The sequence below is a fragment of the Macrobrachium nipponense genome, chromosome 1 (genome assembly GCF_015104395.2).
Source record: "Macrobrachium nipponense isolate FS-2020 chromosome 1, ASM1510439v2, whole genome shotgun sequence".
Classification (NCBI taxonomy): Eukaryota; Metazoa; Arthropoda; class Malacostraca; order Decapoda; family Palaemonidae; genus Macrobrachium; species Macrobrachium nipponense.
In genome coordinates this window covers 14,011,510-14,034,233 of record NC_087200.1, presented here as the reverse complement: position 1 = coordinate 14,034,233, position 22,724 = coordinate 14,011,510, and the positions used below count along the sequence as shown (strand labels likewise).

Genomic DNA, 22,724 nt, shown 5'->3' with positions numbered 1-22,724 from the left:
CTACCGAAAGCTGCGGTAGACCCTCACACAGTATGCATGAGGTGTAGGGGAATGAGCTGCTCATTTATTAACCCTTGTAATGAATGTGGTAATTTGAATGAAGAAGAATGGAAGGCGCTTTCTTCTATGTAAGAAAGCTTGAGAAGGACAAGGTTAGGAAAGCTTCATCTAGGAGTTCTAGTAGGTCTCGCGCTAGCGAGTTTGAAGTTGATAACCCTGTTGTAGACGTAGCGCCTTTTCCAGTTTCAGCCCCTGCTTCCTGCACCGAACCGAAGATGCGCCTTCGGAGGTGGACACTATGAGAGCCACTATTCGCAGCATGGAGCTGAAAATTAAAGTGCTAGAAGGTAAGAGTGATAGCAATTTGTGCAGTGATCCCAGTGCAGTGGAGGGTGCGTCTGATCGGCTCCCTAATGCTTCTAGGCCTAGACCTCTTCCAGACTCCAGACCCAGTGGAGGAGGAAAGTCGAAAGCCGCAGGAAGGTTAGGGAGAACCCCCACCGGTCAGGCGTCCCCTCGGTAGCGCCTGATGTTCGATCCCAGGCTACCTTGGATCGCGCCAAGAGAGAAGTCTTACGGCAATGCTTCTCGTCTTCGCCTTCTCCTTCGCCCAAACGTGGTTGGAGCTCCTCGGAAGCTTCTCGGCCGTCGAAGAGAGCCTGGCAGGCTTCTTCCGCGCTCTCCTACCAGCCCTGAAGTTTTTTCGGAAAATCCTGGATTGGATGTCAAGAAACCGAGGATTTCTTTGGAGTTTCGCTCTCCTAGTAAGGATCGAGCTGCGTCTCCCGTGAAGGACTTTGTTAAGTCTCCTACACGTGTGTTGGCTAGTCTGCAGGCGCAGATTACGGCTCTGGCTGACTCCTTGATTGTGAATGCTGGTCGTAGGAAGGACGTCTCGCTCCCGGTAAAGAAGTCCAGGCGCTCTTCTCCAGGCTTACGCTAATTCGTCTAGTAACTGCACCCTCCTCTCCAAGGAGTGGATCGTAGTACGAGGCGCTCTCCTGCGGACATCGTTTCTCCGTCGGACAAGGGGCATGCTTCCCGTAGACGAGCCTCTCCTGACAGGCGCTCGTCTCGAGACAGGATCTCTCCCGCTGGCAGACGCCAGGAGCCTGGTAGGCGTTTTTCTCATGGTAGCCGCTCTCCTTCAGGCTTTCGCTCTCCTGTGACCAGACGCCCTTTGGTAGACAGGCGCTCTTCTCCTGTCAGCCGCCCTTCGCTTAGCAGGCACCAAGAGCCTGGTAGGCGCTCTTCTCCTTCAAGGCGCTCTTCTCCCGATTTCGCTCTCCTCGAGTTAGGCGCCGGGAATCTGTCAGACGCTTCTCGCCTCCCTGGGGGCGCTCGTCGCCCAGAAGATTCGCTGCTCCTCGGCAGCGAGGCGCCAAGAGCCTGATAATCGCTTCCCGCATGACAGGCGCTCTTCGCCAGGCAGCCGCTCTCCTTTAGACAGGCGCCAGGAGCCTGATAGACGCTTTTCGCCTAATAGGCGCTCTCGCCTAATAGGCGCTCTTCGCCTAATAGGCGCTCTTCGCCTGATAGGCGCTCTTCGCCAGATTTTCGCCCTGCGTTCGTTAGGCGCCAAGAGCCTAGAATGCGCCCTCATCCTGACAAGAAGGAGTTTTCAGGCAGAAGCTCAACGGAAGTTATAACTTCCCCGGTTTAGATGTCAGAGTTCTTCCAGACATTCTTCCAAGGATGGACTCTCGGCTGAGGACAAGACAGCCTTTCATCGTAAGGATCGTGAAGGATCTTCGGCGGAAGAAGAACAGGATCCCTCGGAAGAAGAAATTCCTAAGGATTCCTCCGTTTCTTCATACAAGCGGTTGACGGACCTGTTTTTGCTTCAGAATTTTTGGAGCGCCCTTTCTCCTGTCGCCCCGCCCTCGCCTCTTTCGTTATTTTCGACTTCGAAAACTTCGAAGGTTTCATCCTGTGTCAGGATGAAGCCTGCAATCTCCATGAAGAAGGCGCTTAGAGGTTTTGGTGAGTGGCTTCTTTCGAAGGAAGAGAAAGGGAAGACGGTGTTCTCTTTCCCTCCTTCTAAGCTTACTGGGAAACTAGGATTCTGGTATGAATCGGGAGAACCCTTGGGCCTCGTTCTTCCATCCTCGGCAGACTCGGACTTCTCTTCACTGGTGGATTCCTCTCGACGCTCTGCCCTCATGTCTGCTAAGACGACATGGGGGATGAATGAGCTTGACCACCTGTTGAAGGGAATGTTCCGAGTCCTGGAGGTGTTTAACTTCCTAGACTGGTCTTTGGGCGTTTTGGCCAAGAAGACGCAGACCCCGGATTCCATTTCTCCTGAGGATCTTATCAGTGTTCTCACGTGTATGGACAAGGCAGTGAGGATGGATCGAGTGAAATAGCTTCACTTTTCGGAGCGGGAGTGATCAAGAAGAGATCTGTGTACTGTTCGTTCCTGACGAAATCAGTATCGCATGCTCAGAGAGCCTCTCTCCTGTATTCTCAGCTCTCTCCTCAACTCTTCCCTAAGAAGATCGTTCAGGATGTTTCTTGTGCCCTTTCAGCTAAGGCTACACAGGACATGCTAGCCCAGTCTACCAGGAAGCCTCACTCTTCTTTCCAAGCTAAAACCAAGAGAGAGACTCCAGTTAGGCAGGAGCCCTTTCGAGGAGTCCCTCCTGCCAGAGCTTCTTCCTCTAGAGGATCTAGACCCACTAAACGAGGGAAGACCTTCTCTAGATCCATCAGAGGGAAGAAGTAGGATTCAAGTCCTCCAGACATCAGTGGTGCCAGACTTCTGAAGTTTGCCGACGTCTGGGCCCAGAAAGGGGCGGACAACTGGTCACTCTCGATTGTCCGCAAAGGCTACCTCATTCCCTTCTTATCAAGACCTCCGTTGACGACGACTCCGAGGGAGTTGGTAGCCAAGTACAAGGACCCCATCATGAATCAAGCCCTCTCTATGCAGTAGTTCTTATGCTGGAGAAGGAGGCGATAGAACAGTGAAAGATCCTCATTCTGCGGGTTTTTACAACAGACTGTTCCTAGTTCCCAAGAGCTCAGGAGGATGGAGACCGGTTCTGGATGTAAGCGCCCTGAATGTCTTCGTAGAAAAAAGGAAGTTCGCCATGGAGACAACTTCTTCAGTGTTGGCGGCTCTTCGTCCAGGGGACTGGATGGTGTCCCTAGATCTTCAGGACGCTTACTCCATGTGCCTTTCCATCCTTCTTCACGGAAGTTCTAAGATTCATGATGGGAGGGAAGATCTTCCAATTCAGGGCCTTGTGCTTCGGCCTTTCGACAGCCCCTCAAGTTTTCACGGGTTTAATGAAGAATGTAGCGCAGTGGCTACATTTGGAGGGAGTGAGGCTGTCTCTCTATCTAGACGATTGGCTGATCAGAGCAAGCTCACAAGAAAGATGTCTGGAGGACCTACAAAAGACACTGACTTTAGCAAGTTCGTTGGGGCTTCTGGTGAACTTCCAGAAGTCACAATTAATCCCCAGTCAAGAGCTGATATATCTGGGGATTCGGATGGTTTCTCCGGATTTTCGGGCATATCCGTCACCAGAGAGGATTGCTCGTTGCCAAGAGAAACTAACGACCTTCCTAGAGAAAGATGCATGCACAGCGAGGGAGTGGATGAGTCTGTTGGGGACACTTTCCTCGCTGGAGCAATTCGTTTCTCTAGGAAGGTTGCATCTCAGACCTCTCCAATTCTTCCTTTACCGGAACTGGAGGTGTCTCTCTCTAGACCTGGAATTCTCCTTCAGGATATCAAAAGGAATCAAGAAGGACCTTCTGTGGTGGACAGATCCTCTCCGATTTGCAGAAGGTCTGTCTCTGTACATGCCAAACCCGAACCAAGTATTGTTTTCCGACGCGTCGGAGACGGGTTGGGGTGCGACCCTAGGGTCAAGAGAAATGTCAGGCACCTGGGAGGGGGAACAGGTGTCCTGGCACATCAACAACAAAGAGTTGATGGCAGTGTGGTTGGCGTTAAAAGCCTTCGAGCCCCACGTCCGAAATGCTATAGTTCAGGTCAACTCGGACAACACCACAGCCTTGGCTTACATAAGAAAGCAGGGGGGACACACTCTTTCTCCCTGTACGAAACAGCGAAGGACTTGCTGTTGTGGTCTCAGGCAAGGAAGATTGTTCTCCTCACCAGGTTCGTACAGGGAGAAAGGAATGTCAGAGCCGATCTCCTGAGCAGGAGGAATCAAGTGCTCCCCTCGGAGTGGACTCTGCACTCAGAAGTTTGCCAGGACCTGTGGAGGTTATGGGGCAGACCTCATATCGACCTTTTTGCGACAGCAAAGAACAAGAGAATAGACCCTCTACTGCTCCCCGATCTCGGACCCAGGAGCAGTGTCAGTCGATGTCTTTCTCCTAGACTGGCGAGGTCTGGACGTCTATGCTTTTCCTCCATTCAAGATTCGAGTCAAACACTCAGAAAGTTTGCGGCCTCGGAAGCGACAAGGATGACGCTGGTAGCTCCATTCTGGCCGGCCCAAGATTGGTTCACAGAGGTACTGGAATGGCTAGTGGACTTTCCAAGAGCTCTTCCACAAAGAGTAGATCTGCTCAGACAACCCCACTTCGACAGGTATCACAGAAACCTCCCCGCTCTCAATCTGACTGGCTTTCGACTGTCAAAAGTCTTGTCAGAGCGAAGGGGTTTCAGCTAAGGCAGTGAAGGCTATCGCATCAGCTAGAAGGCCCTCTACCCTTAGTGTCTACCAGTCGAAGTGGGACGTCTTTCGCCGTTGGTGCAGAAACCAGAAGCTTTCCTCTTCCAGTACCTCTGTGACCCAAATCGCAGATTTCCTGGTTTTTCTCAGGGAAAAAGTGGTCTTGCAATTTCGACCATCAAAGGATATCGGAGCATGTTAGCAGCTGTGTTTAGGCACAGGAATTTAGATATCTCCAACAACAAGATCTACATGATCTGCTAAGATCTTTTGAAACTTGCAGAAACCCTCGTCTCAAATTCCGAGCTGGAACCTGGACGTGGTTCTTCGTTTCCTGAGGTCCTCGAAGTTCGAACCTCCCCAGTCATCTTCTTTCAAGGATCTTACGAAGAAGGCTCTGTTTCTTTTGGCTTTAGCATCTGCCAAAAGAGTTAGTGAGCTTCATGCTCTAGAAGGAAGGGTAGGTTTCAAAGGAGATTCCGTGATTTGTTCCCTTCCTTCCTTCTTTTTTTCTAGCTAAGAACGAGAACCCCTCAAAATCCTTGGCCAAGGAGTTTTGAGGTTCCAGGCTTAGCTCCCCTGGTAGGGGAAGAGCCAGAAAGAACTCTTTGCCCTGTGAGGACTTTAAGATACTACCTCCAGAGGAAGAAGTCTCTTAAGGGCATTAAGGACAGACTTTGGTGCTCTGTTAAGGATCCCAGTAGACCATTGTCTAAAAATGCTTTGTCCTTCTTTATTAGAAGCCTCGTGAAGGAAGCACATTTGGCTTGCGGTGAGGATCACTTCAAGCTTTTGAAAGTCAAGGCTCACGAGGTAAGAGCCATTGGCGACGTCCTTGGCTTTTTTCAACAAGAATATGTCACTCCAGAATCTGATGAAAGCAACATTCTGGAGATGCAATTCAGTATTCACGAACCACTACCTTAGAGACGTCAAGATTACTTACGAGAAGTGCTTCGCGTTAGGCCCGTATGTATCGGCGGATTCGGTGCTGGGGCAGGGAGCTGAAGCATATCCTTTGTAAATTTTTTCCCCTATTGTTTGTGTTGTGTTTTTATGGTTGTTTGAAAGAGGATGCGGGTAGGCATCTCTTTCTATTCGTATTGCTAACATTTAGAATGGTTAGGTGATCTGTTCGTGCTAGAGCTCCCTGCATTGGTAGTGGTCAGGCTCTGTCATTTAAGAGGGCGAATCCCCATTGACATGATCCGACTTGGATTCTACTGAGTAAGTGGATATCAAATCCCTTCGGTAGACCCAAAGAGTCTTTTCAGCTGTAGGTCACGCCCTCGCTGTAGCTCTTCAGGCTTTGCAGACTAATAGACAGTAACTATGAAGTCTTCAGCCTTATCAGGTAAGAACCAAGGTTGTTAGTATCCTACAACAGATGTTGTTTCCCCTTTTTCCTTGTTACCTCTGTCTTTTTCCCTCCACCAAGGGTGTCAATCAGCTAAGTATATATCTGGCAGGAAAGTTCATGTACAAAAATGATATTGTTATTTTACAATAAAGTTTTGTACATACTTACCTGGCAGATATATACGATTGATGGCCCTCCCAGCCTCCCCTCAGGAGACAGGTGGAAGAAAAATTATGACTGGAAAGGGGGATTGGTTCAGACACCTGCCACCAGCGGCGGGTGGGGTAGATCACCTGACCTACCTGTCGCATTTGCCGCGAGTTTTTGAATTCTGTCGTGACGTCAGAGACGTAAGCTAAGTATATATCTGCCAGGTAAGTATGTACAAAACCTAAATTTTTAGTTCACAACAACATTATGAAGTAACCAATGGGCTTTATTTTAAAGCCATGATCTATTCATTCCATTTAAATGAAATATAACTGCAGCTTTGAATTAAGTGTGAGAAAAACTAGTAATGAGAAAGTGATAACAACCAAAAAGTAAAGTTCGTAGGCTCAGTATTTGACACTTTAATAGAAGTAGGATTATAAAATATTTAAATCTTAAATTTGATAGATTTTTCAAGTTGTAAAAAGACATTTTAGATTTACTATTTATGGAAATATGAAATAATATGCAAGTAGATTAATTACACTTGTTCCTATTAGTAATTTGCTGTTATCTCTTAATCATTGTCAGTAAATAGTAGGAATAACCAATGAAAACAGATTAAATCAAGTCTTGGATTATGGTGCTCATTCCATAAATAATTCTACATTATTAAAGTAATAGATTAAAACCTACTTGACTCATTCCATGAATACAGAGAAGGCATATTCGTGATTGTCCAACTTGTAACCAACAACATATATATAGTATTGGAAACAAATTCTTGAAAGAAATATTGTCAAAATCCTTCTCATTTTAAGTTTGAATTAGTAAATTCTTAAGAAGTAGCAATATTTCAAATGAAGATGTAATGCAGTCATTAAGAACAAACCTTTCGCAACGGAAAATATAAAAAACTATATAAAATCAACTCGCTTAATTCTGCCATCCTTTTTAACAGAATAATAATGATGATGATTGATGATGATGATGATGATTGATGATTGATGGCAGCCCCCTGTTACCATTGACGTCGGTTACTGGCATTTCAGTTTTATGGCACTTGTTCAATATATATACTCATAACTGGGTATTACCCTCTGTAGGGTTTATAGCACCATTGTCAGGTTATGGTTGGCTTAGGCTAAGTGCCGAGACTGCCTCGTGAAATGCAAACATAACAAATAATGTTCTTTTTCTTGGCTCTTTTAAAAAGGTATCCTGTACTTCGCTGTATCCAATAATACTGTGTTGGTCTCATATTACTATTGTTTTATGAAATACAAACAAACCAATCATGTTTTGGTTTTGAAAAATCTGCTGAGAGCAGAGTAAGACTATTTCTCAGTATGTAACTCAATAACTGTATATGTGAGACAAGCTTATTTTTAGTTATATGATGTGTTTTGAAGTTGAAATATGACTTAAATACATCTTGTTGTGAACTAGATTAAGTTGGTTTCGGGAGCATGTTTTATGTGTAAAATATTAACAAATTCCATTCGCTATTTTCATCCTACTTCGTAATGATATGAGATTTACGCATTTATCTTTTATCGACGGGAGAACAACAGTAAAATGTGTTCTTTCATAGCCAGTATTTTTTATTTAAAATAATTTTTGTCCACTATTATTTGAGGACGAGTTTCATCAATGTTGCCCGATGCACAATAATTTATAGGCATTAGCAGTGTGATTTTTTTTTTTCTCAGGTTCAGCTCAACTCCAACTTAAATTTAGCAGTATACTATATTTCCTTGCCAATATTTTCTCCATAGCAAATATAGGTATAATGCAAAAATATTTAAGTCTTGTTCTTAATTAACATAATATATAACATAACTACAGTAATTTTTTCCTATTGTACGATGGCTGAAATGCAAGCAAAACATTATTATCAGATTCAGTTAGGTTGTTGCAGCAAAACAACTGTTATTGTTCAGAGGAGATGGACCTGTAATTTCATTGAATCTGACATTAAAAATTAGTAGAATTGCCATGCAGGCCAATAACTGTCTAAGGCATCATTAACAAGTCTAGGGCACTGTAAGGTGGATTGTTGCTCCCATAGACTTATAATGACAGAGCCCTCGTGTATAAATTTCTTAATTATTGGTACGAGGGTAGCCGCACTTCTGTCCTGGCCTTCTTTGTGAAGAGGGACCGAGAACTTATTTTTGGAGACACTCTATCCCCTTAAAAAGCCAGACATTATTCAAATGCCTCCCACTGCCGTACTTCCCGGAAAAGGTCTTGTCAAGCTCAGTGATGGCTCCCAGACCACCGATGGGTTCTTGATTCAGTGGTTGACAAATAAACCTTTTTCCTAAGGGGGTAATCGACAATTGTCCAAAAAAGTGCCTGTATACAAACTAACACTATAAGAGCACTACCGCCTTTTCTTTGTCTTCGTAATCTTAATGTATCATTCATATTAGAATTGATGGCGATCACTGATATACATGCACTGCTCGTTACAATAGGGCAAATTATCCCCTTGGGCAAAACCCTGTGAGCATACAAATATTCAATGAACTGTTCACTCTGAATGGAATTGTTTAGTATAGCCATTGATCGTAATGACAACTGTTACATGTTGTCTCCACAATGGACATACTCACGACTAACGTTGATCTAAAAATTCAAATGAAAGCACGATATAGAGGCCTAATGACGTGTTTCAGATAATGCAGTATAATTAGCTACAGAAGTCATGTGATGATATAATATATGTATTGTCAATCATATCATCATCGGAAATCATTCAAATTCATTGGGGAATTTGAGAGTTCAGGAGAGGCTTCAAAAAGTGTGTGAAGTGGAAACTATCACATTTATTGGATGATTTGATTGCATGGTTTTCCAAATTCAGCCAAACAGTCTGCAATGAGCACTTACGAACGAGAGCAAATGGGAGCGATTTTAGGGGGGGTGTTGTTGGTGTAAGATGGAGTTGAGATTTAGAAAAGTTTCAGATTTTTCACATAACTGAATTTTTTTTTTTTTTTTTTTTAAATAGATTCATCACTATATAAGTACATTTTGGTTTGTGACTAGTGGTGCTAGGGTTCAAAATGTTGGTTTTGATGAGCTTTACACAGCTGTGTAGATTATGTAGCTCTATACTACATGCATCCCACCTCCCTTAATGTGGGAATCAGCTTTATAATTACTGGGTAAGTTACTTAATTAAAAATGACATTTTTATAATAAAACAAAGTTTTAATTATACTTACCCAATAATTACATGACCAAAGCCCACCCTCAGTCCTCTCACATGGATTTTAAGGGGAATAAAACAAACTAATCTCTTTGCGAATTTGTTTCTCTTTCCCCAAAAGTGGGTGGGGCATTGTTACTTACTCAAAACAGAAATCTAGTGTGACCCGTGAATTTCAGTTTTAACTGCTGAGGAAGTGAAACTCTTGGCTATGTAATTACTGGGTAAGTATAATTAAAACATTGTTTTAATATAAAAATTTCATTTTTATAAAGATTGAGGACAGCATTTGTTAAAAGAGTCATTCTGTTTTTATCCTGTTAACTTGTCACATAATTACAATAACAGAGTTTTTTCCTGTTCTTTAGCATGCCGTCATGGTAGTAAGGCTGGTATTGTTGATGCTTATGAAGGCCATCAAGGACCAGTGACTGGTGTGAGCACGCATTCTACCCCAGGTCCTATTGATTTCTCTCATCTTTTCCTTACCTCTTCCATTGACTGGACAGTTAAGCTTTGGTCTGTGAAGGTGAGTGTCCTTGACAGAAATGATCCTTAAGGGTTATTGGTGCATTTTGTTGATATTTGGTAGTACGAAGCTAAATCCTCATTGAAAAGGAAAAAATAGTAGAAAGTATCAAATTTATCTTTGGTTAGCTCAGCATTTTTAGCAGTACTTGTTTTATATTGTCAGTTGAAATGCTTTGTTCAACTGAAGCTCAGTCCCATGATGATATAGTAGTGTTTGATAATACCATGCTGCTTTTGAATTGAAAGGAAGTTCAATACATGATTGAGTGCTACAGGTTTATGGAATCATTCTTGTATTTATTAAACTTCAAAGTTTTACCTTGTAGGGGGAAGTTTGCTGGTAGGAATCAGTTACTGTATTAGCTTATGTAATTTTTTGTCTTGCAAATTTATTCACCCTTATAGCCTAATTACTAAGTCTATAGTTATCACCTGCATTATATTCAATAGTTGTTTAAAATGGGAGGCAATGAAGATATTTTAAATAGAAGACCCATGTTTTATTAATTTTCCAGGTCCAAGATGGCATAGCCAGGGAAATTTTGAGTAGGCTTTGAGATAAATGTAAGCATGTAGGTATGGTACTTGAGCTTGGGATTTTTTTGTCTTTATGGATAGATATCAAAGTGAAATGGCATTGGAACAAAAATAATTCTTGGGATAGGCTTGACCTGGATTTTGAGCTAGGTTATGCATTATTGGCTTAACATTTAAATTTGTCATTAGTATGTACTATATTGTTTTATGGTGATACAGAAGGAGAATTTGTGAAACTTTTGTGGTTGAACCCACAGAAAGTTTCCAGTCCTATTGAGATATATATACTGTATGTAATTTTGGGAAATTTGTGTAAAATAACATATTAGATGTCTCCTTTTCTATTAGATATTTAAAACATGGCCATTGGATAAAGAGGATCTAATTAGTGTTGTAGTTGTTGATAGGTTTTTTATTTGAGAATTGTTGCCATCTGGTTATCACAGTAATTTTTTAGACTTGTGGGAGCTTGGGAGAATTGCTCTAATCGAAAGTTAGAAGATAATTGAACAGTATTTACGATTAGTTAACCAAGTACAATGAGTTATTTTTTCATGTACTTAAAAGTAAATATCTTGGTACCAGTTCTTAAGTATTGCATGGGAATCTCTATACCCAGGCATGAGATACTCACAAGTGCCAAGGAGCATCTTCAGACAATTTTATTAGCCAAGCATTTAATCACATTATGAGAGACATTGGTGATTATTTCATTTATATTATGTGTTTATAAGCTTTGAAAACTGCATCCTTTTGGGTACTAGATTTTTCCCCTAAATACAAGGACGTAAGCATGTAGTTTTATTAATAGTTTTAACGTATAGTATTTAAGTATTATAATCTGATTTTAATCTTAACCTATTTTAGATGTAAGTAAAATGAAATTACTATCATATAGGTACAGTATATGAATTCACGATACATTTTTCTCTTGCCATGTTCATGTTGGATATGATAGCATTGGTCAATAAAGGTAAGTTTTGGTTTATATTTGAAATGCTGTTTAATGATGAACTATGTACCAGATGCTCCACCACAAAATTCACTCTCTACCTTGGTTTTACACATAACACTCCCTCTGCCTCCATGTGTGACATCAGTGAAGTGACTTGAAATTCACATTTCTATCACGGGAGAGAAAGGGACAAATATGTCATCTACGCTAATTCCTAGAAAGCCTTCTATGAATCATTCTAAAGAAAATGGAAGCAAAGATACTATGAAATCAAAATTTAGTGCAAGAGAGGGAGTTGACAAGGAATTTTTTTATATTTATATACATGATGTGTATATATTTATAAGCTTTGTGTTGCTTTTTATGGATATCATTAGTGTAGATTTTTACCAAATTGTTTTTATTCTGTGATGAGCATGATTTTAGTTCTCCAGACTCCTTTAAGCAGTTTTGGAATATATTTTTATTAGTTGAGTTTACTGTGTCGAACTCCATAACTTGATTGTTGAGTGAAAGAAGAAGACACCATCGTTGTTCTAACAAGTGAGAAAAACGAAGGAGTCATCCTTTATGTGTTTATAGACTTTTTTTTTAGTTTGTTGCTTTTCACTGCTTGGTCAAGAATAGGTGCAAGGGAGTAGTGGATTCAAAGACATTGAAATGGAAATTCTATTGCCTAAACAGGTTTTCTTATCAAAATTTGGGCTGCATTTGTGTAAGATGTTTACCCAGTTAATTCCAGTTTTCTCTTGTTCCTGCACCCTTGACCATTTATTCTATTATTGCTCAATAGATATAGCTATTGGTAGTTATCGTCATGTATTAAATGCTTATCCTCAATGTTAACTGTTTTAATTTCTTTGTCACTTGACAATATCTTTTATCGTTAAATTTATAATTACTTTTGGTAATTCTATTCTAAGTTTTGCTGAGTATATTAATCCCCCATAATTTGTAAGTTGTGCGTTTGATGTTAAACATAGATATTATCTTTCAGATTTTTGTTTACTGTAGTTGTTAACTCCTTTCCAAGTATAAACTTGAAAGGACTTCACATGTGTTTTGGCACATAATCACGCATTTAACAATTTTGAAAATTTATGGAATCACATGCATCCAATGTAATAGAGGGCCTTAGTTTTTCTTAGCACTTTTTATTTTAGTCTTCCACAATAGCCATTTCGTTTTTATTCGTGTTTTTCTACTGGTAAAAATTTTGATTTTCCACTTGTAAAAACATTTTGGGCTACTTGGCATTTTTTTTATAGAATAGTTATTATTTTCCCCACTTTTGACACATCCAGAAAGAGTATTGGTTTACACTGTGTTGTGCATTTTGAATTTTCATTTTTAAATTTTAGATCCACTTCTTGATTATAGTCAATTTTAAATTTGTCTTCAGCTGAAATTGAATTACTGTTTTGTCTCATTTTGTTAGTGCTTAGTTCTGTATCGTCTGAAATTAAAATGTAATTATGTTACTTTTTCTTTTTGCACTTGAAATAGGTAGGTTTTCAGATTTATGTTTTGAAGGGAATTAGGTGGAATTGTGAAAATGATGTTATGGAGTTTGGTAAAAATAATTATATGCTAGGCTTATATGGTTAAAAATTCATTTTAAAACAAATTCAGTTGTAAGTTTAGTGTGGCTAAACAATCAAGTTGAAAAGTCTCCCAAAGAGTGACCTGATTATCCAGTAGCAGCCTGGCCTCAAATATTTTAAACAATGTGTTTATTTCTTATGATTGCTTTGTAGAGGCTCGTTAAGGCAATTACTTCAGAAGCATTTCGAGTATCCAAAAGGAAGCTCTCACATTAAAACTGGTAGTTTTTAGAAGAATTTTATAATGTCAGTATTTACAGCAATATCTGGTCAGCTCAGTTTTTTGTTTGGAAACTCATTTTAGTTCTTACCATCTTCCTTGAAATTAGATTAACAGTGAATTCAAAATATTATTCAGATGTACAGAGTTCTACCTCAAAGATGGGGTAACAGGATCCAATATTTAATGGGGTAAGAAGTACAGAATACACTTACACAATGACCCTTAAAGTATCTCGTTCACCTGTGTTGGTATTCAGTAATTACTGAAGGTCATGGCATCTTAAAATGTAGTTTTGAACCTGTGTGTAGACGTTTGTTACTACTCGTGAATTAATGCATAAAAAGAACAAAAATTATTGAGGTAGAATAGTTAATTATTCATTTGTTGCAGTCTTGTAAAGCTTAAGAAAGTTAGCCAGAATACTTTTGAAAAGTTACTAAAATATGTTCAAAGTAGACTAATGACAGTGCAAGTCATTTAATTATATGTCTAGCATTATATTTTGAATTTAGCAGCTCATGCTCTTGAGAGTTTGGTTATATAAAATTATACATTTATAACACTGTCGTAAAGACGCGTCAAGAATGAAAGGATAGTTTCATTGGAATTTTGTCTTGCTCATTTTGCATTATATGAAATTTTTGGTGAGGGATATGTTGACCTTTAGGTAGGCGATTGACAGTAATCCTTTTTCAGTTAGTAAAAACTGAGATGGCATTTGATTTGAGTAGAATTAACATGTGATCTTGAGTGCATTATAATTGTGCATCTTTTAAAAATTGTGAACAAGTTTTCTGTTATTAGTCATATTAATTTCAAGTATTTAAATTATTATTGTAGAAGAGTTAAACAGACCTATCTTGTTTGCAGGAAACGAAACCCTTGTATTCATTTGAGGATAACGGGGATTATGTTTATGATGTTGCATGGTCACCCATACATCCAGCATTGTTTACATCAGTTGATGGCACAGGTCGAATTGATTTGTGGAACTTGAACCAGGATACTGAGGTATGCTATTTCTTTTTAAAATAATTTTAATACTGAATGTGTGCGTGTGTGTGTTTTTTAGCAATATCAATCATCATTATTTGGACACTGAACTATTAATAATTTAGTGATAGTATACAATTGGGAATTGCCAATTTTGTCATCAGTATTCTTCTATGTAGTACTTCAGTTAGTTTCATACATGGATTGAGTTTAAGAAATGTACTAGATGCTAATGGCATTTTCAAAAATAAAAAATACTGAAAGTTAGCAGACAGCCTGAGAGAATAACACTTCATCACATAACTTAATTGTATTTTTAAATTGATTTCCGTAGTGTTAGGAAAAGTAACTCATTAGACATGAGTACATAAAATAAGAAAATTATTGAAATTTGTAGTCGTCGGATCAGACGCTAATGGTGATTAACAGAAGAGGAGAATGATATACCTTGTATTGGGGTACTGTAGAGCGAGACAATGGCCATCACTCCATGAAGGGCAGATAACATGTTGCTTGACATTTGTAGCAGTGGTTCTCATTTGTTTCTGATGTCTTTAAAATTTGCCTAAAATGAAATGTCGGGGACACGGATTACATCTTTGTTGGGATGGTAATTCTCCACAAAATTTTTATACATCTCTCCACTTTGCAAACATATCCTTAATCACTGAAGTAGGGACATTATGTATGCCCATTTGGTTTTTGAATTTTCCAAACCAGCTTCTGCTGACCTTTAATTCACTAACAGCAGGACTTGCATGCATTTTCTTACTGAGATCGGCATGCAATATTTCACAAATATTGCCTCTCGACACATTTATCTCCAACTAACTGTTTTATGTTGATCCAAACCAATAACAACCTCTCAACATTTTGGGACTTCCTGTATATAAAGCATTTGCAAAGGGAAATGTATGCCTTTTGTTAGCCGTTGAAGAAACAATTTAAGAGTTTTTGATAAATTTACAATAAGTAATTGATAGAATAATTTGATATATTTCATATTTTACAGTCTCTTGATTGTGTGGGATTATTTTATATTTATTGCTGTTGCCTGATGTGTGTTTCCCATATCCTGTATGCTGCGCATGGTGTGAGCTTGTTACACAGGGGACTGAAGAATGTGAAGTAACTCCTAATATAAGTTTTCCCATCACAAACACAGGAAATTAAATGCTTGGTTTCTACAGGTTCCAACAGCAAGCACTTACGTTGAAGGCAATCCAGCTCTGAATAGGGTTTCATGGACAAATTCAGGGACGCAGATTACTGTTGGTGATGATCTGGGCAAGATTTGGATATATGATGTTGGAGAAGTGAGTATTTTTTGTACGTACTGTGAATTGTAAATTTGTGGAAAGTGACTCATGATGTCAGTGTGTATAAACTGAATGCAGTTGATGCAGCTGTTACTTTCAAAACTGCATGCATGAAAGAGGGTCTTGTACCAACTAGTTAAAATAATGATCTTCATCTGTGTCATTATCATCATCATTTTATTGAGTTCATTATTCAATCATTTCTTCCACAGCAACTTGCTGCACCCCGAGCAGATGATTGGGCTCGGCTAGTACATACCATGGGTGAGTTGAAGAACAATCAGGCAGATGATGATCAGTCAACCAGACATTATGAATCAACATTTTCATCACTTACTTCCTTGTCTTCATCACCTTTAAGATAAAGGAAAATTGACTTTAAAGAATTGTGTACTATTGCTGTAATTAGTATTGAAGTTCAGATTAAAAATGTGATATTCTAACCTATAATTTATGTGCTGTAATGAGAACATATATATCTTAATGTAGTTAAATTATTATAAATTTGAATTTGAAACCTATAATACCGAAGGATTGCTGCTGCTTTGTTGGCTTATAGAAAAGCTGTTGACATATATGAATAGCTAAAGATAAGCAGCTGCTTTTGAGTAAAATGAGTGAGCAGCTTATTTATGGGAAATGAGTTATTAATAAACAATGTGCAAGTTTCTGTTGTTTATGTTAAACCTTGTGATGTTGGATCCACTTTGAAGAAAGTTGATTTTACTGGCACATTTTGTAGTAGTAGGTTAATTTTAGAAGATAGTTTAGCAAGAACACTAAGTAGAGTCTTCTTACAGGTTTGTCTCAGGGTTTTATCTTGGGGAACATAGTCAAATTGGCTATAGGTATACCTTTTGTAGTAAGATGCTACTTTGTAGAAATTATATACAGTGGTACCTCGACATACGAAATTAATCCGTTCCGAGGCAACCTTCGTAACCTGAGCTTTTCATAATTTGAACTGCATTTTACATGTAAATTGCCTAATTCATTCCAAGCCCTACAAAAACACCACAGTAAATTTTAAGATAAAGCTAAATTGACCAATAAACAATGAAAAACAACAATTTGTACCATTCAATACCTAACGTAATACATACTACTAACATGTACCTGTAAATAAAGTGTATTAGTGTACATGGTATACAAGAAATACTGTATGTACATACATACGTATGTAGTAAAATGTGGAACCTTACCTTTCGAGTGAGGCTATCTCCGAAAGTGGCAACAGAGGAGGAGGACAAACGGCAGAAAATTTGTTACGTAGTACATACACTTAACTTAATGAAACACATTAAAAATGTCAGGAAATATAAACTAAACTTTATGAAACACATTAACAAAACCCTAACACTTAACTTTACAAAAACTTAAAATAAAAAAAATAAAAATTTTCCTTTTTTTTTACATTTTTTTTTACTTTTTTATACTTTACGTTTTTTTTACAAAATTTCAATTTCTTCACCACTTTCAACTTTGTTTTTTTGTTGTATCAATTGTATCTTTCTTTTTTGCTTACTCCTACTAAAGGCCTCTCTAAAAAATAACTATCCAAGGAAGATTGCTTCTGCCTACTTTTCACCATGTTCCTGAAACGACTCGGGCAAATGTCATCGAACTGCGCAAGCTTACTACCTGCGTAAGCCTTTTCGGGGGGTGTCTTTTCTAAAAATGATTGCATTTTATGAAAAGCGGCTAAAGCATCCTTAATTTCTGCCGTTGTCATAGGGTCGTCCTCCTCCTCCTCGCCGCTGCTAGAGGCCTCTTCTTGAACAATGTTATGTTGCATGGCCTCCAACTCCTTCAGGTCATCCGTCGTAAGCTCCTCTTGGTGCTCCTCGAGAAGGTCATTGATGTCGTCCTTGTCGACGACCAGCCCCATGGACTTGCCGAGTGCAACGATCTAGTCAAGATCTCGTTGCGAAACAGTTTCAGGATCATCAACAGTTTCTGATTCTGCACTGCTTCGCCCACGTCAAATCCCTCGAAGTCTCGGGCGATACAGCATCAGGCCAGAATTTCCTCCACGAAGAATTCAAGGTTCACCTCGAAACCACCTGCCAAGCTTGATCGATGAGTTGGATGCATATGACGATGTCGAAATGCTCCTTCCAAAATTCACGCAAGGTGAGGTTTGTGGTATCGGTGATGTCGAAACATCTCTTGAAAAGATGTTTTGTATACAGCTTCTTGAAGTTCGATATCACTTGCTGGTCCATGGGCTGGAGGAGAGGGGTGGTGTTAGGCGGAAGATAAAGAACTTTGATATAAAGAATACTCTGCTAGGATATCTTCCTTGAGGCCAGGAGGGTGAGCAGGGGCATTGTCTAACACCAGTAGACATTTCAGAGGGAGGCACTTCTCTTCCAAGAATTTCTTCATTGTCGGGCTGAAACACATTTACCCACACGGTGAACAAAAGTCTTGTTACCCAGGCTTTTGCATTAGCCCTCCACATCACTGGAAGCTTCTCCTTTATTACTTTGTGGGCCTTGAAGACTCAAGGAGTCTCGGAATGATAGACAAGTAGGGGCTTCACCTTGCAATCCCCACTGGCGTTCAAACAAAGTGCGAGCGTAAGCCTGTCTTTCATAGGCTTATGCCCGGGTAGCTGCTTCTCTTCCTGCGTGATGTACGGCCGACGAGGCATTTTTTTCCAAAAAATGCCAGTCTCATCACAGTTGAAGACTTGCTGAGAACTGTAGCCTTCATTGATCATCATCTCATTGAACGTCTTAATAAAGGCTTGGGCCGCTTTCGTGTCCGAGCTGGCCGCACCACCGAATGGATGCCAGTCTGTTTACGGAATTTTTCAAACCACCTATGAGAAGCCTTGAAGTCTGGGGTTGGCGTCGATGTCCCTTTTCCTCCGTCGTCTTCGGCCTGGGCAATCAAATTGCTGAAAATAGTGCTGGCCTTGTGGCAGATTGCCGTCTCGGTTATCATATCGCCAGCGATTTCTTTCTCTTTTATCCAGACAAGAAGCAGCCTTTCCATATTGTCGTGCACGTGGCTCCTCTTGCTAGACAAAATAGTCACGCCCTTGGAAAGTGTAACTGCTTTGATGGCTTCCTTCTGCTTAGGATGGTGCCTGTCGTCGACGGATTTCGGCCATATTCCTTAGCGATCACACTCATTCGCTTGCCAGCTTCATACTTCTTGATAATCTCCATCTTTGTCTCCAAAGAGAGCATCCTCTTCTTTCCGTGAACTTCAACTTTCTTGGGACTCATGACTACGTATATACTGTATGTAATTAAGTTATGCAGTACATATACATATGTACTAAAGTTCTCACACAACACGATAAAGTAGTACTACAACAAAATCACCATCAAATTTACGTTAATAAACTAAATCGTATAGAACGAATTAATTTGTCGTGCGTATAGAACTGATGCTGCTATTGAGTGGCCGAAAAGCACGTCACTACGTAGATGCATGATGGGAGAGATGCTAACAATAGGAGAGCAGGATCTTATGGCAGTGACTAGCATCAGGAACCAATGGGAGGATGGTGGCAAGTCTACTCTGATAAAACAAACAAACAAGTAGTTAGGCTATGAACAACCGAACTGACGAGGACTGGGCATTTAAATTCGGTACATTGGTTTTGATTAATATAAATTTTAATGCCCAGGCTTTGTCAGTTCAGTTGTTCATAACCTAATTACTTGTTTGTTTTCTTCAGTCTGTCTCTCGTCTTTTGTATAGTTTTGTGTTTTTTTTTCTCTCTCTCTCTCTTTCCCCGCTCTGTCCTTCTGTCACTTTCTAACTTTTACTCTGGTAGGAATTGTCTCTCCAACCTAATGTTTTGTTGTACAGTAATTTTCAAATTTTAAATGTTTGTGTTTTGGTGTCTAATTTTAAATATTGTACTGTATTTTATTAGTGACAAGTCTTATGTGGTTGTATTCTTATCAATTCCCCAGCCTTGAAAATGCATCAAAGCGATGCACATTGGCAATAAATTATAAACTATGTACGCTGAGACATGCCTTTACCTCTCCTTTCTCACCTTTCTCACCAGACGCCAGGTAGGCCTCCAGGCCTGTCAGTCGTCCTGCTTCAGGAACTGTCTCCATTCTTGGCGATCATCCTAGAGCCTCATCTCATCAACTTCCCGCAAACTAGAGCCTCTCCTCTCTACTCCTCTCTCTATGTTTTGTAGCCATCTCATTTTTGGTCTTCCTACCGGTCTCCTTCCTTCCGGTGTCCATTCCAAAAACTTTATAGGATATCGCTCCTCCTCCATTCTTTTGGTGTGTCCAAACCATCTAAGCTGTCCTCTCTCTACAAAATCTAGTATCCCCTCCACTCCCAGTTCTCTTCTAATGTCTTCATTTCGTAGCCTTTCTAGTCTTGTTACACCTTTTATGAGTCTTAGGGCTTTCATTTCAGCTGCTTGAAGTTGGCTTCTAGTTCTTGATGTTAATGTCCATGATTCATGGCCATAAATCAATATTGGTGTTAAAATAGAGAGGTACATTATTGTTTTCACTTTGCGAGGTATATTTCTGTCTTTCATTAGTGGGTAGAGCAGATACAGATTGTTACTGAATTTCTGTATTCGGGTAGTTATTTCCAGTTTTGAATCGTTTTGGTCACTAAACTCTACTCCTAAGTATTTGAAATTTCTACACTGTTTCAATGTCTGACCTTCTAATTCTACATCTACGTTACTTGGTGTTCATGATAGGTGCATGATCTCTGTCTTATTCTTGTTGATCTGCATTCCATTAGCTGTTAAGATCGCGTTCCAGTTGTTGACGTTTTCTTGGAGAGATTCTGTGCTGAGGGCTATCATTGCATGGTCATCTGCATACATAAGGTTGATGGTCATATCTGCAGCTTCATCCTCACCTAGTTCCCTCATACATTTATCTAAGAACAATATAAAAAGAAGTGGCGAAAGGACGCTACTCTGTCTTACTCCTGATTTTATTTCAAACCAGTCTTCATTCTCTTGATTTGTTTTTACTCTGGATCTGATGTTTTGATAGGTGTTATAAATTGCTCTTATAAGTTTCTCAGGGATTCCATAGTAAGGGTCTTTTAGGGCATCCCATATTTTCATTCTTGGTACTCTATCAAAAGCCTTTTCTAGATCTATAAAAACAATATATCTATCCCTGTCCCATTCCCAGCTCTTCTCAAATATCATCTTGAGGGAGAAAATCATATCAGTTGTCCCTCTTCCTGGTCGAAAACCTTTTTGCCATTCACCCAGCTTTGGTTCAACATATCCTCTCAATCTAGTTTCAAGTATTCTTTCATATACTTTAAAAGCATGTGACATTAGGGATATTCCTCTATAATTGCTGCAATTTGTCTTGTCACCTTTCTTATAGATTGGGCATATTAGATCTCTTCTCCAGTCTTCAGGTGGCATTTGCCCCGATTAGCTCTAGTAGCCAGATGACTCCATCCTCCCCCATGTTTTTAAGGAGCTCTGCAGGTATTGTATCCACTCCAGGGGCCTTACCATTTCTCATCCTCTTGAGAGCATTTTTTAACTCCAGTGTTGTTATGTCAGGTTCTGCATCCCCAACCACATCAAATTCTACATGCTCTTCAAGGTCATTGATATATATAGGGCTTGAGCCCCATTACTAGTCTTATATATACAGTAATTATAAACCCTGTCAAACCTGCAGACATGATTTGGCTTTGTTATTTAGACAACATCTTAACATACTGAAAAAGCGAGTGGGTTGATTTTGATTTCTTTCTACAAAAATTAAATTCCTTGGTTCCGAGCATAAAATTTGAAGTAGAATGGGAAAACAATAACCAAATCCCCTTTTTAGATGTCTCAAGCATCAGAACTAATAACAACTACAAATTCATTGTCTTCGGGAAAGCGACATTCTACTTTCATATACTATACATTTTTACAGCTATCATTATACTATACATTTTTACAGCTATCATGACATTTCAGTTAAACTCAGCATAGCAAGTAACTTATTTCTTAGAGCCCTGGGAATTTGCTCCCCAAATTTTCGTAACAAAGAACCTGAAACAATCAGATCAACTTGTCTTGTTAAAATACCCCAAGCACATAATAGAAAAAGCCATACATAAAGTAAAGAGCATTTTTTACAAATCCACAGCAAACAAAGAAAAGGAAAAATACACAAAGAAAATCATAATTCCTCACGGGGATAATTTACGAGAGGTGTCACAAATCTTGGGCCAACCCAACCCTTTCATCTTCACTTATCCGAATACATAGGGGAAAGCCTTAATCAACATTCAATAGAAACCAGTTTCTAAAGACACAAGTGTTTTTGAAATCCCCTGTAGGGTTTGTGATAGGTCATACTATGGATTCACAAGGATATCTCTCACGGAAGGATTAACTCGACATAAGCGCTCAGTTAGATATGAGCAACATAGTTCGGCAATTTTCCATCATAAAAATAACACGAACCATACCATGGACTGGAACTCATCCCGACTTTTATACAAGAGCAGCTGCCAATACCAATGTCAGATGGTAGAATCTTCACAGATAAAACAAGATAATAGTATCAACCATTCCAGTGGAGCCTGGGACTCTGACCATATGGACTATATCTTCCCTAAGGCAACGGTGAAGCAGATTTAAGACAAATAACAGAACCAATGTCAGGTTAGCGGTGACCCTATAGGCATAACCTAAGGGCATATCTCCCACTATATATTTTGCAAATGTAACAACTTCTGTCATTCATTACTTGATGAGGGTAGAAGTCAGTCCACCGAAATATAATCCTTAGCTTAACCAGAGTGTTTTAATGGGTTTATCTTTCAGACGTATCCTGTTTTAACAAAAGAATTTATTTACACACACACACACACACACATTATATATAATATATATATACTATATATATATAGATACTATATTATATCTATATATATATATATATATATATATATATATATATATATATATATACTATATATATATATTCTTATAGTTCACAGCGTAAAATCAAAATTGCGACTGAATGACAAACATTCTTTGATAGATCTTATTCCTAGACACAATTTCTACCAAGGCAAGAAAGGAAGACGTAACAAAATACTCAAGTTTAATTCAGCTTTGAGTCGGCCATGGTCGCTTGCCCAAATGTTTACTGTCATTATGAAATACAAAAGAAGGTGTCTCTTTGGG

General features: G+C 39.5%; 1 protein-coding gene across 50 annotated transcripts in view; it reads left to right on the top strand.

Moving 5' to 3' along the window:
- The window catches only part of LOC135219137 (cytoplasmic dynein 1 intermediate chain-like), a 181,950-nt gene extending 165,729 nt beyond the window's left edge, over positions 1-16,221 (top strand). For 42 of the 50 annotated variants that reach the window (XM_064255604.1, XM_064255639.1, XM_064255633.1 and 39 more), the window contains 5 exons: positions 9,760-9,920; positions 11,418-11,432; positions 14,112-14,252; positions 15,425-15,550; positions 15,766-16,221. In XM_064255604.1, the coding sequence (XP_064111674.1) occupies positions 9,760-9,920; positions 11,418-11,432; positions 14,112-14,252; positions 15,425-15,550; positions 15,766-15,918 (596 nt within the window). In that variant the 3' untranslated portion in view covers positions 15,919-16,221. The remainder of the gene's footprint in view (positions 1-9,759; positions 9,921-11,417; positions 11,433-14,111; positions 14,253-15,424; positions 15,551-15,765) is intronic. The other 8 variants (XM_064255644.1, XM_064255642.1, XM_064255638.1 and 5 more) reach the window with 1 other exon arrangement.
- The last annotated feature ends 6,503 nt before the right edge of the window (positions 16,222-22,724 follow it).